Source organism: Lissotriton helveticus, chromosome 4_1, assembly GCF_964261635.1.
Source record: "Lissotriton helveticus chromosome 4_1, aLisHel1.1, whole genome shotgun sequence".
NCBI lineage: Eukaryota > Metazoa > Chordata > Amphibia > Caudata > Salamandridae > Lissotriton > Lissotriton helveticus.
In genome coordinates, this window is record NC_136063.1 from 2,008,497,376 (window position 1) to 2,008,510,768 (window position 13,393).

At 42.1% G+C, this 13,393-nt stretch overlaps 1 protein-coding gene across 1 annotated transcript in view; it reads left to right on the forward strand.

Moving 5' to 3' along the window:
* The window catches only part of AFF2 (ALF transcription elongation factor 2), a 971,857-nt gene that overhangs the window by 888,011 nt on the left and 70,453 nt on the right, over positions 1-13,393 (forward strand). The window contains exons 15-16 of the mRNA XM_078688633.1: positions 965-1,028; positions 8,461-8,597. Coding sequence (XP_078544759.1) covers positions 965-1,028; positions 8,461-8,597 — 201 coding nt within the window. The remainder of the gene's footprint in view (positions 1-964; positions 1,029-8,460; positions 8,598-13,393) is intronic.

Below are 13,393 nucleotides of genomic sequence, written 5' to 3' on the forward strand. Positions count from 1 at the left end.
AACAGTGTCATGTAGACAGACAGCTGTCATAAGATTCATGTCAAGACCTCAAATCACTCAGCAGTCCATCTTTCAGTGGAGTTCCAGTGATGAGGAAAGTTAGTCTTCCCTAATGTGAACAATTCTCTCACGATATAGGTGAGGCCTGGACAAACTAGTCCACAATAGGTGTTAAGTACCCTCATCTTTTTATAGTATTCTCTGTTTTCATAGCCTTCCAAATCTATTCGAAGTTTGGGTTCTAAAGTTTGGAGATGTTAATTCATTGGCCATTAAGATACCCAGCATCATAGCAAAGCAGAAATAATCTGAGCATCGCTTGCAGAGAGGATGGTGGGTGGCTGTTGCTTGCTGCCTTATAACTTTTCCTGTTTTACCTCCTCTCTGGTAACTGTAACGAAATTGAAGATTTCATTGTGTGGAAAATGCACCTAATGGCATGGCTGAAATTTATTTATAGAAGAATATTTAACGCGAAAGCCGGGCACTGGACTTACCTTCGTCTTCCCGAATAAAGTAACTTATTTTTTAAAGTATTTTGAACCAGCACTTACGCTGGGGTTTAGAACATAAGCAACAACTTACATGGAATTTCCTCACAACAAGCTAATTTAGAACGGCAGACCTTTTGGGAATGTTAGATTTTTTAATGCTAATGCTGAGGAATACATTAATTGTGGAATGTAACAGCAGTGGAGGCTTAACAAGACAGCACTATAATTTACTCTCACACAATTGGCGTAATGTTAAGTATGGTCCCGTGCACAATTTTATAGAGGGTCACCTAAAATATGACTAATATTGCCTGCACCCCAAAAATAGAATGGCGCTGGGCAGAGTGGCATCTCACAAAAAAGTGTGAATATCCTACACTACACGGAAAAGGCAATTTTTTGAAATGTTCACATATTTTTACATGGAAATGAACGTTGGTAAATTATGTACGTTTTTTATATTTATTTAGGATTCACAATGCAGATTATTATATGCAAGAAGCCAAGAAGCTGAAGCACAAAGCTGATGCACTGGTATGTAGTTTTCATTTTGTTTATTGTTTACTTTTAGAAGCTGGTGGACTCGACCATAATGTGAGGAATTAATAGTAAAGCTTTGTGAATCACAAAGCCATGATTTGTTTTGTTATTGATGTGTTGGGATAGCATTGCCAGCAGAAAAGCATTACTGTGTTTTTGCCTCTGTGTATTTATGTCGGCGGTGACAAACTGACCTGTTGAGCTAGGCCTCACTATTCAATCAACAATGGTAACTTTCTCTAATATTCATTTGCTCACCTTGTATAGCTAAGCCCGAGCAGGAAATCAATCCCCAGAGAAATTATGTGAGGGGTTATGTTTATAAGCAGTACCTCACAATAGAGCTATTAAGAAGTTAAGAATGTGTTAGACCTGACATCCTTGTTATGGTACTGCCCCTAAAGTTTGGCCTTTTTTTTGCTGGTCATTGTGGGCCCAATTACAATGTCGGGTGGACCACAACCGACTGACCTTCTGTTGCGATCAGCCCGACATCTGCCCCTGCAGTCCGCTTGCCACATTACGATGTGGTGGGAGTGTAAGCATTGGGCGGAGGAATTGTCCACTTCTGTTGCAATGGGCTCAAGGAGCCCGTCGTGGCATCAAAAGAATTACAATCCCATAATGACGGCGGAACCAGCCTCAACTATGCCATCGGGATTATGATGTCACTTTCCGACAGCCTTTCCGTCGGCCTTTCTGATATGGAAAGACTGTCAGAAAGTGAATTTGGGGGGCCCCTAGTTGGGCCCCTTCCCCCCCTGGCCCTCTGCTGTGGGGCCTGGGGCATCCCCTAGGGTGCCCCCTAAACATCTCTGCCCTGTATACAAGCACTGCATAGTGCCTGCCACACGGTGAAGTGATGTTTACATTTTTCAATGTCAGCTTGTGCTGCAGGTCTTTTCAGCCCGGCGCACAAGCTGCCATTGAAAAATTGATGTCTTCGACTGCCCATAGGGTGGATGCATCCAAATTGTGAGGTCGGAACTGCCGCCCTATGGTCGGGCGGTTCCAATCCGTAATGGTGTTGTGTGGATGCAAGTCTGCCCAACATCGTAATTAGGACTGTGTGTTTGTCTCATGACTCATTAGTCAGACAGATGTCTTCTGTATGGCCAATAAGAAGTACGGGTGAAGCTAAGCTTTCCAGCAATAAGGTGTGAAGCTATTTAAAGGTCTTGGCTGGAAACATGACTCTTATTAACTCACTACAGATGGATTATATACACAATATTCTATATTTCAAAAGTCTAAAAAATAAAACCCGGAGCTCACATATAGTTGAAGGTTTGAATGTTTCTGGCAAATTCCATTTAGTGTGTCACTTTGGACCTGATTTCCTTTACCAAATTTAAAATCCATTTAAATATTACACTACATAATATTATTTTTTCTGCAGCAGTGCTTCCAGAATTTTAGTACAGTTTCAAAATTGACTGATGTGTGAAAACTGTGTGGAGGATTTATCGCCACAGGTTTTGTAATTTAACCTCAACATGGTAGGCTGTCACTTACTAATACTGCTGATTTACTTTGATATTTTATCAATCTTTTGACAGAGCAAAGATGCCATACTATTGGCATTAGTATGCATATAGCTATGCCAGTAGGTGAAGTACAGATGGGAAATTGTCATACAGTTTTTCAGAACACATGATTTTGCGACCAGTGGACTTAGGCCACAATAAATATTATAAATATTGAATTCTAAATAACAAAACATTGGACATTCCTTTACATTGATGCCTGTTCATACACAGTGCATCATAGGGTAAATTTGTATATTAGATAACAATTATATAATGTTAATAGTTACCATTAATTAATATAGTACAAAGTGGCATAAATGTGTGCTTATTAATTACAATGTAAACTGGAAGAGTGGGCAGTGTAGTGAGGCCATGGTGGTAGTGATAAGAAATTAATGCCTGCCTCGTGACATCGGATTGGCAAATGAGTGAAACATTACTTTCAACAGCTAAATCACAGTTATTGGTACAATGACCACATAGTATTTTCCTCATCACTATAAGTGGGCATTAATATGTGGGCAGACATTTTAAAATGTTGTGCTCCGATATGCTGCTTGACCTTTAATATAACTTGTGATTTTAAGTAGTTTCCAATTTACCATACATGAAAGTTTTCCAAGTGGTAATCAAACACAGATCCAAGAAAATGTATTCTCATAGGAGTAAGCACATTACTGAATTTGCCTATAAAGAGGCAGAACTAAACAGGAGAAAGTCTTCATCGATAGTGGGAAGAATCTACATTCAGTCTTCTATAACCAGATGATATTTATGATTGATGTCCTGAACCATTCAAACATTTCAACAAGGTTCATTAATACTTTATCTAGTCTTAATATCAACCTACAATAATATTGCACCCACTGTTCTAAATTCCGCTCTTTCTTTCTGTCCATCATTTGTTTGAGTACCACTTTTCACCCTGAGTGGGATGGATATGCTTAGACATGGATCCCTTGCTCACTGTGCCACTGGATACAAGCTAGCCTGACTGATGAAGGGTAATACCCCGAAACCGGTCCCAGGATGCTTTTTTCTGGTTCAGGGAGGACCTGGCTTGGCAGTTCAGTCTGGACTGTTCCCATGAGGCACAGGGCCAAGACTGATTTGCATATGGCCCAGTCTAAACTGGGGTGGCATGGTGAGCAAAAGAACGATGGATTTAACCCAGATCTCTTGAATGGGGATGAATGTATGATTTATTCAGCATTACGTCCATCATTTGTTTGTGTAGCACTTTCCTTGGTAGGTGAGCATAAGTGAAATTAGGAATAGCCTGGTGGTTGTTGTTGTGTATCCTATCACTCTACCAATTTTGTGGTAGGTTGATGTAGTGGATGCAATATTATTGGTATGTGATATATTGCATATTATAAAGTGATCTACCACTTTCAACAAGTGAATAATTGGAGCAAGAGGATCTGTTCTAGTAATAGATCTCTCTCCTCATTTGTGTAGAAAATGATTGTCTCTTTTCCAAGGATTTGGAATCTGTGTATAAATTCCAGCCAAACATGGCTTAGATACCATGCTAATAGTAGGTGTGTCCTCTTACAAAGCTGTTTTAACAGGTCCTACTCCGAACTCTGTTGATCTAACTTAATGAACGTATTATAATTTAGAAGACTTCTGAAAATGCACAACTTCACCATGAGTACAGATCATTTAATATTTTGTGTGTTTTAGTATTTTCCCATTAATCGCTATAGAAACATAATTTTCTAAATACTAAGGAGAGGGAATAACATATATTTCAATTTTAAATCTAAGATAAGACTATGTTCATTAGTAACATCATTAATTGTTTATGTCTTCAGAAATTATTTATCATAGTCTTATTATTATTTGTATATTTTTGCAATTATCGATATTATGTTGACATGTGTACTTCTATACGTCTTATTCTTTGACATTGTTTATGATTTTCTCAAGCACAAAAATACGACAGAGAAAAATAAATTTTTTTGAAAGTGTGTCTGGCTTAACTTAATGAATACAGAAAAATAAAAGTGCTCTTCGTTCAACATTTCTTCATTTATATTTTACTTGTTTTTTCTTTCTGCTGTGCCAGGGGTGTGATTCTCTTTCAGGTCTCCTATTAACACTTGACTAGTGCCATATATGTCTTTTAGAGAAATGCCTACTGGGTATTAACAATGTGTTAATGGAAAAACAGAGAGGCACAGCTACAGTATAGGAGAGGGGGAAATAAGAATATACTTAGTAAAGCATCAGTTTCGCTACTTGGCTGTAACTAGATTCTTTTGGAAGGCATCTTTCATGCCACAAACTAATTTAACTGTGTTTATTTCTATATTAAAGTGGTCGATGGAATAATATACCATTTAATAATTTGCATACGTTTTGTAGGCGATATACCCGACCTCTGGAAAGTTCATATCCAAGGCACGTCTTTTTTAGGTCTCGGCCTGCGAAAGACTGCGCACATGCGCAGTCGAGCTGGCTAGACTTAATCAGGTAGGGAGAGTTTCACTAGTGAGGTTAAGCCCCGCCCCTCTTCTCCATTGGCTGGCCTCCTAAACGGTGGCCAGACATTGGAGAAGAGGTCCTAGTGACGTTCTCCTTTCTCTTTTAGCCCCGTCTTTTCAGATTGGGTTCCTTGACTCAGGGCCGGACTGGGAACCAAAACCGGCCCTGGCAAAGTGCTCGACCGGCCCCCCCGACCCCCGGGCGGGAGGGGGGCGAGCGCTTTGCCAGGGCCGCTTTTCAGCCGATTTTGTTACAGGGCCGATTTTGCAGCTATGCTGCAAAAAGGGCTCTGCAACAAAAACGGCCCCCAGGGCCCAAAACCGGCCCCCACCCTTGCGGCCGACCGGGGGATTGCCCGGTGCCCACAACGGCCAGTCCGGGCCTGCCTTGACTTACTGGTGGCGTAAAAGGTTTCTTATCTTCTTTATGGCGCCAGGTGGCCCCATAAAGAAAATAAGGAACCATTTACTCCAGCAGTAAGTCGGGCTCTTAAAGAGAAAGCAGCACGTCATGGCTGGCCCACCTCGTTACATATTTATCTTTATTACAGTTGAGGGCAGGCTCTTGTTTTATATGTTTCTACTTGGCGGATGAAAGAAATCGTGGCTCTAGAACTCCGGTATTGATTTCTCCACTCATCGTGATCTGTTGCTCTCATTTACATTCTATTTGAGCCAGCCCGGCGCTACCGAGCCTCTCCCTACCGTACCACCCCCTCCCCTGGAGCGCCGTCTTCTCTCCCTACCGCCTCCTCCCCAGGAGCGCTGTCTTCTCTCCCTACCGCCCTCTCCCCAGGAGCGCCGTCTTCTCTTCCTACCGTCCCCTGCCCAGGTGCGCCGTCTTCTCTCCCTACCGCCCCCTTCCCAGGACCGCCATTTGGGAATCCGCCCTGGTGCACGCATTGACAGGTTGTCGCCTCGAGGTCTATGAGTGGATATCCGACCTGGTGGAATCCCTGTAAGCCCGGCCTCCCCGATGGTGCTGGCCAGGGTCTGTGAGACCCTCAGACACCTCTGCGCGCACCTCCTTCTCCTGAGCTCCCTTTGCACTACGATGTTGTGGCAGGTTCTGCACAGGTGACTGAGGACGTCTTTCTCCAGACTCGGACACTTCATTGCCAGCCACCCAGTGTTGTTTGCCTCGGCTCTGGTTCAAATGTTTGCAAACACTCTATTTCATCTTGAACTGACCATTAAAACTTATGGTCACATGGAAACAGGTGCTTGCTTCGCCTGTCCATAAAACGTTCCACAGAACAAAACAAGTGTGTCTTTCTTGTACCCACCAAGGGCATCACACAGGGCCAGTATTTCAACTGTGTGTTTGGGTGTTGTTATTACAAGCAGACTACAATTACCAAAATGGACCACCTAAGTGTTTATGTGTATTCATTTTGAAAATACTTCTGGAGAAGTGCAGGCATCACAGATGGCCTTAAACTGCTTTTAAAACAAGAAATGGGAGTTTGTATTAAATAAATAAGAGCACAGACAAAAATTTCCATAGAAAGCGCGATGGGGGACTGGGTGGCTATGTATATAGTACTAATGTTCAGGGCCACTGAAACTGTGCGGCAGGAGGGAACCAAATTGTGTGGCACTGTTGAATAAATTATGCAGCAAGGAAATGCAAATTTCGATGCGTAATGCAGCATATTTTTTTACAGTATTTTGTGATTTTGTCATTTTCACCCAAGCTGTAAAGGCAGCAGACCCCTCGGGCTTTCGGCTGGCGTGGGCTGCGTCTCTTCCACCCTCTGTGTGTCGGGCACAGGGAAATGTAGGAGCGGGTGCGTGACCGTTGGAAACATATGGAGCCCGTGGATCTTGCTTTGTTTACCCTCATCTGCTTGTCTTAAAGGGGCGGTGTAATGGAGAGAGCGAGCGAGCTCGAGGGGGGTCTGCTGGCGTGAATGCTTTTCCCTCCAGGTGGAGAGTAGCAGCCGAAGGCAGAGAGGCTAGGAGAATAGCAAGGAAGGCGGCATGGGCAGGCGCCCCCTACCTTGTCCTTTGGTATTGTTTTCTTAAAGGGCACCGGACTGTTGCGGGGACCGAGAGTTCAATGGCTGTAGTAGGTGGAGGGAGTAGGATACTTCAAATAGTGCTGTGGACGCTAACGTGCGCCAGGTGAGTGTGGCTCTGTGTGTGTGTGGCTCTGTGTGTGTGTGTGTGTGTGTGGCTGTGTGTGTAGCTCTGTGTGTGTGGGGCTCTGTGTGTGTGTGTGTGTGGCTCTGTGTGTGTGTGTGTGTGGCTGTGTGTGTGTGTGTGTGTGTGTGTGTGGGTGCAAATTCAATGGGTCTCGCATTTGCGAGAGATTAGGCTATTGGCATTGTAAATGACAATGCCATTTACTTATCTGTTTTCAAAACCAACACATAAATACAAATGTTGTCATTTACAATGCCAATAGCTCTAACTTTTGCAAAGGTGAGACCGTTGCATTGTAAATGCTTGTTTCAAAATTGCCTCTAAAAGCGTAATTACTTCGTGTTAAAGGATAATGCAATCCGTTCCTGCCAAGCTGCATTTAGTTATGTTACTTTGACCTTTTAATACTGCATTTCTTAGACTTTCACAAAGAATGTTTTCACTATCCTGGTGGTAGTTGTTGTGTGTCCATTTTGATGGTAAAAGCTAGAATTGAACAGCTGTACACATATTTATTTATAGAAAGGAGATGTCTGCCATGTTATTTAGTTTTGTTGGTATCAAATTCCGTGTTATTAGGATTAGTCAATCAGATCTAAGCGTTGTTCAGCTAGCTACATTTGTGTGATGTAAATACGTAGTGCAATAACAACTTAACGTGAGACAAAAAACGGTGGCGACAACTACCGTGGAAGCATGCTATATTAACAATCATACCACTGTATAATGTTTGATTTGTTTATTGTGAAACACGTGTTTTCAACTGCTTTGCCGGTCGATGAACCACTGTGTAATAAAAGTAAGATAGACTTTTGACATAAATTACTGTGTTCAAAACTGTGATGTTGGAAACACTTGAGAGGTTTGGAGATAAACACGTCAGTGAAAACTAACTGATCTCTGCAACACGTGCTTCCGTAGTAAATATATTAGTAAGCAATCTGCTACATGACCAAATAAAAGTTTACTGTATTTCCAGGCACGTGTGTGTCCTTCGCTTTGAAGAAATCATGTGACGTGCTTTTGTATTGAAAAATGTACGTCAATTCAGATTTGATTTTTAAATAATGTATTTTATGTGGCAGAGGAAAAAAGGACACGACATTGTTAAACTGGTATTTTCTCGTAGGGATAAGTTAGAAAGTTATCTACCTACATACACCTGACATTTGCACTCAGTTCTGCAATGTGCACGCGGTTTGTTCACGGATTAGCCCCGCAGCTCAGTAACTTGAAGGCTCGCTTTGTGTGTTTCAGATGGAGAAGTTTGGCAAAGCTGTGAATTACGCTGACGCTGCCCTTTCATTCATCGAGTGCGGCAACGCTATGGAGCGAGATCCTTTGGAGGCCAAGTCTCCGTACACCATGTACTCGGAGACCGTCGAGCTCATCAGGTTAATGCCCTTCATGCGCTCCCGCCACACATCTCATTTTGCTCATAATTAAAACCTGCTTTGTTGGAAGGAAATCATTTAAACATAATGGCTCGTCTTAGCCATCCTCCTCATAATGAGTTCTTGTCTTTTCATTAATAACATGGAAAATGCTAAATTGTTGGACCCTGCGTCTATAAATGACCCCCTTTAGATTTTGTAATGTGAATAATAACATATGCAATATACACAAAGGTAACTTGCAATATTGTGGGTTTAAGTCAAATGATTTTTCCATTTTGCACTGGCATGTGTTTTTCAAGCACACGATATAGTATTTTATACATTAATAATAGAGATGTTTTGCAAGATTCGACTACAGATCATACATTCTGTTCCTTACATTTCTTCATTAGCTGGTAAACAGAGCGTGATGAAACAAGTCTTCCTAAAAAAAAGTCACTAATGAACACCCACTTACAAAAAAGTAAAAAAAGATTAAATGCAGAAGGGGTCTCCTGGCTCAGCTTGTGTGTTTGTGTCCCCGGTCGTTCATCACCACGGACACGCATCCTCACTGGTCTCCTTCCTAAAATAAGAGCAGCAATTGGTAATACTGTCATTGCAAAAGATGCCAACTTTTCCAGTTAATTTGTTTATACCCATGTACACAGTGTTCCAGGCTAAAAGGCTGGAAGTAAACAGGGAGTAATATAGTCACAAGCTTTTGGCAGACCCACAAAGCAAGGCTTAGTTCATCTCTGATTTAAGTATCTGAGGTACATAATGCGCATCAGATGGGGTTTGCTGCGGTGCACATCTTCACATACAGTTATAATATCAAGTAAACGAAGAAGGAATGGCAGATCTAGAGCAGAAATTGTGCAATTGAACACATGGTAGGATGTGTTGCCGGTGGGCGAGGGGCGAACAAGAGACCACTACATTTTGACCGATTACGCTTGCAGTCGAATAAAAGTCTGAGTAAATCGAAGAGGATTTTAGAATCTGTACATTTGAAAAGCTGCATGGATACTAACTAGCACTGCTGGTGTGAGAATAACAATGGGCAATATTTAGAATACTTTTGGAGTGTACCATATTTCTTGTCAATAAGCAGGGAATGGAGTCCCACCTCCTCCAGCCTCTGATTGGCTCGTGAGACCAGACCCATCACTTTAAAGGAACATTGGCTTGATATGGATGTTACCATTGTGTGAGAAATTTTGTGAGAGTGATTAAAACTATTGTCATGGAAGGAGGCTTGTGGGATCTGCCTGGTTGCTTCTGAAAGGTGGAAAAGAAACATCCACCTCTTTTAACCTATGATTAACAGGAAAGGCTATTCTTTTGACTTCAAAAGCATGGTCATAACACAACATTACCTCAGCGTCAGTACTAGAGGGAGAGTAATTACTGGGGACGTTGTTAGAAGAGCACAGGAGGGATATGCAGAAGACTTACGGCCAGGTTTTTGATTTTTGCTGCTAGACAGATTGAACCCCCCTCTCTCCCCCCTCCCCCAACACACACACACTCTGATTGGCTGGGAAATCCCAGACTCTCTCTACAAGAGAATTGCTTCACCTTGTAGTGAGTCAGACGTACAATGTTAGTGTATGTGTGGCAAGCCAAACATATGCTGTCATTCCGTCAGGCCAAAGGATGCCATCAGGGCAAAGGATACCAGGCCTAAAGCCGGAATGACTCCCAAGGTGGTAAAGTTTCTGCTGGTAATCCTGGATCTCAAAAACATATGCAGGTTTGTCAGCATATGTACTGTTGAGAGTAATGATGGCAGCCATTGTGTAACAGTGAATCCCTTGCATTTGATGCAAAGACCAAAGACGAGAAAATAAATGTCATAAAGAACCTACTTTAACATCTATCGTATTGATATTAGCTTTGATAACATGCAAATGATTTAGCCCTTATATTATAAAGGATCGTTTAATAGGGGCATACTGCTTGGAAGTTCAGGCACTATGAAGGATGATTTAACTTTGTAAATTGCATACTAAATTTCAAAATGTCCAAAATCTCAAATCTAAATGGGAAGCAGAGAGGGTAAACAGCGTTGCAGGATGCAAGGTGCAGGAATTGTCAACATGGCATAAGACTAAAAATATCTGGGGAATTTGCTGGTCAGATCTGTTGGGAAACAAGTTAGGAATGGAAAGATATAGGTTATTAGAGCACAAGACAATTCATTGAACAGAGCCATTGTAGTGGTCGATGACAGAAATGTTCAAATTTTTTCAGAAAGTAAGCGTTATGGACAGAGAAAGTCTACTTGGACCAGATATGAGTATGGATGAGAAAATCAGCAAATATTAGGGTGGGGTCTTTTCCCATAAGATCAAAATGCAAAAGCACAGAGAGAGAGATATTAAAATTAGATTTAATTAAAAAAATCCTGAGTGTCATCAGTGATGTCATTTGAGATGTCATCAGTGATGTCATCAGTGATGTCATTTGAGATGTCATCATTGATGTCATCATTGATGTCACTAACCATGTCATGAATGATGTAATATGTGACATCATCAGCAGTGCATTGCGGGCGCGCGAGTTATAGTGAGTCCAACTAACTATAATGTGGGAATTTCAATGGTTTTATGTCAGTAAAATTTCCAGGTAACTATAACTGGTGTGAAACCTATGGTTTTTTCAGTGAATTTAATAGTTTTTTTTAATGCTAATTCCTAACTATAACTGTTCTGAAACCTATGGTTTTTTCAGTGAATTTCATAGGTTTTTTAATAGCTAATTTCTGTAGCTATTAAATATTTTACTTTTTTATAATGAATCCTATATTGTATATTTATGTAATACTATTTTTTTTTCTATAGTGATCATGTTTATTTTTAATTTTTTTGTGTTTTGCCATGGAGTGCTCACGGTGCGCTTCCCGGTAAGCGCCCCAGTAAGCGCCCCAATGCGCGTACCGGGGAGCATCCCGTTAACGCTATTGCCACGAACGAAAACAACATCGTGACGTATCACGTAGCCGCGCGGCGCGTATGACGCCCGTGGCGTACACGTCCCCGGGCGCGCCCAAGGGGCGCGCACCGTTGCGCGCCCCGGGGCGCGTAGCGTAAGCGCGTCGGGTCATGTGACCTGAAAATAAAACATTTTATTGGTTCATTTCACTTTTGGTTTCCTAATGATGTAAGGCCAGGTCATGTGACCTAAAAATAACACTTTTCATTGGTTCAGAACAGTTTTCTTTTCCAAATGATGAAAGACCCCACCTTTTTTCCTCATTCTACCTTTGTGCTTTGAGAGAGGTAGACCTGCAGTTATTTCAGTAGAAAGTGGCTACATTAGCTGCAGCTGCTGGAGCTTCTGGACCACCACCACCACCACCACCACCACAAGGACTATCACAACTTCACAGTGGTGGAGATCAAGAAGAGGAGGAGGATGAGGAGGAGGAGGAGAGGAGATTCCTCCCAGAGGACAATATTACCTACAAACCTAAAGAGCACATCATCTGGCAGTTTTTTGCAATCCCCAAGGACAAGAAAAAAGTAAATGCGCCTAAGGCAACCTGCTTAATATGTCATCAGGAGCTGTCAAGGGGGAATCCCAACAAAAAATACTCCTTTGGCAACCACACCATGATCAGGCATATGCAACGCAAGCATCCAAATAACTATGCTAGGGCAGAGGTCAGGGAACTGGCCAGAAACCCTGTCCAATCTTCTGCCAGCACCTCCCAAACTAATGTTCCCACGCCATCGGGACCGGAAGTTAGGGAGATGTGCTCCACCATACAAACAAAGTTTTCCAATTTTAAAATGATTTGTATTTTTTGTGGACAAACAATATGCTATGGAGAGCAAAGCATCACACTTATTAACCGTGCTTGGGATAACCACAAGTGCCCAAGGAAACAGACATTTTTTCCGGTTTTTTTTTTTGCTCCTGTTGAGCCCTTTAGAATTCCCTGTGTTTTGTTCCTCCCCTTAAAAAATACAAAAAAAATATACAACTGTTCAGAAAAGTCAAAAAAGTAAAAAAAATTCAAAAAAACAATAAAAAAATATAAAACAACAAAAAGAATAAAAACAACAGTTCTTTATAGAACTACCTCTAATGTATAAAAAAAAGCAACTTTTTTGGGAAACTCTGTCATGCTTTTTTCTCCACGGTACGCTCCCAAGTACACGTACCGGGGCGCGTACCTGTCGCTCCCCCCGCGAAAATCAAATTTTTTTTTTTTCGTTTTCAGCGCCGGGGCCCTTTTATGTCCCCCACATCAAACCTAGGGGGTCAGGGGGGTCTACCCTGCCCCCTTTTGGTTATTTTCCCCTTTTGTTTTTGGCCCCTCTTGTGTCTCTATACGAGACACAAGATGGCGGCCGCTCCAGTCTGTTTGGAATGTTTACAAACACCCGAGAGCCTATCAGCTTTCCGCTCGCGTATTCGCGGTACGCGCTATTGCGCGACCCGGTGCGCGTACCAGGGCGCTCTTATAGATATATATATATTTTTGAACCTAAATTACTCAAAATCCACTGGAGCACATATCTTGAGACATAGCAAAGGCACATCGGGCTACCAGTCCCTACAATTTTGCCAAGTTTGGTGGAAATCCATTCAGCCGTTCGAGCTAAAAGTGAGTCCAACCGCCCTATGGAAATTAACATGGGGAAAACACGTTTTGGGACCCCCCTTTTATCTCGGCCTCCCCAAACTTTCAGGGAAGGACCGGAGCACCCCGAGGCAAATTTGAGGAAAATTTCAGGCAGATTCCTCAACCGGCGCTAAAGTTATTCCCAATAGAATGTTGCGTATTTCCTATGGAAAAC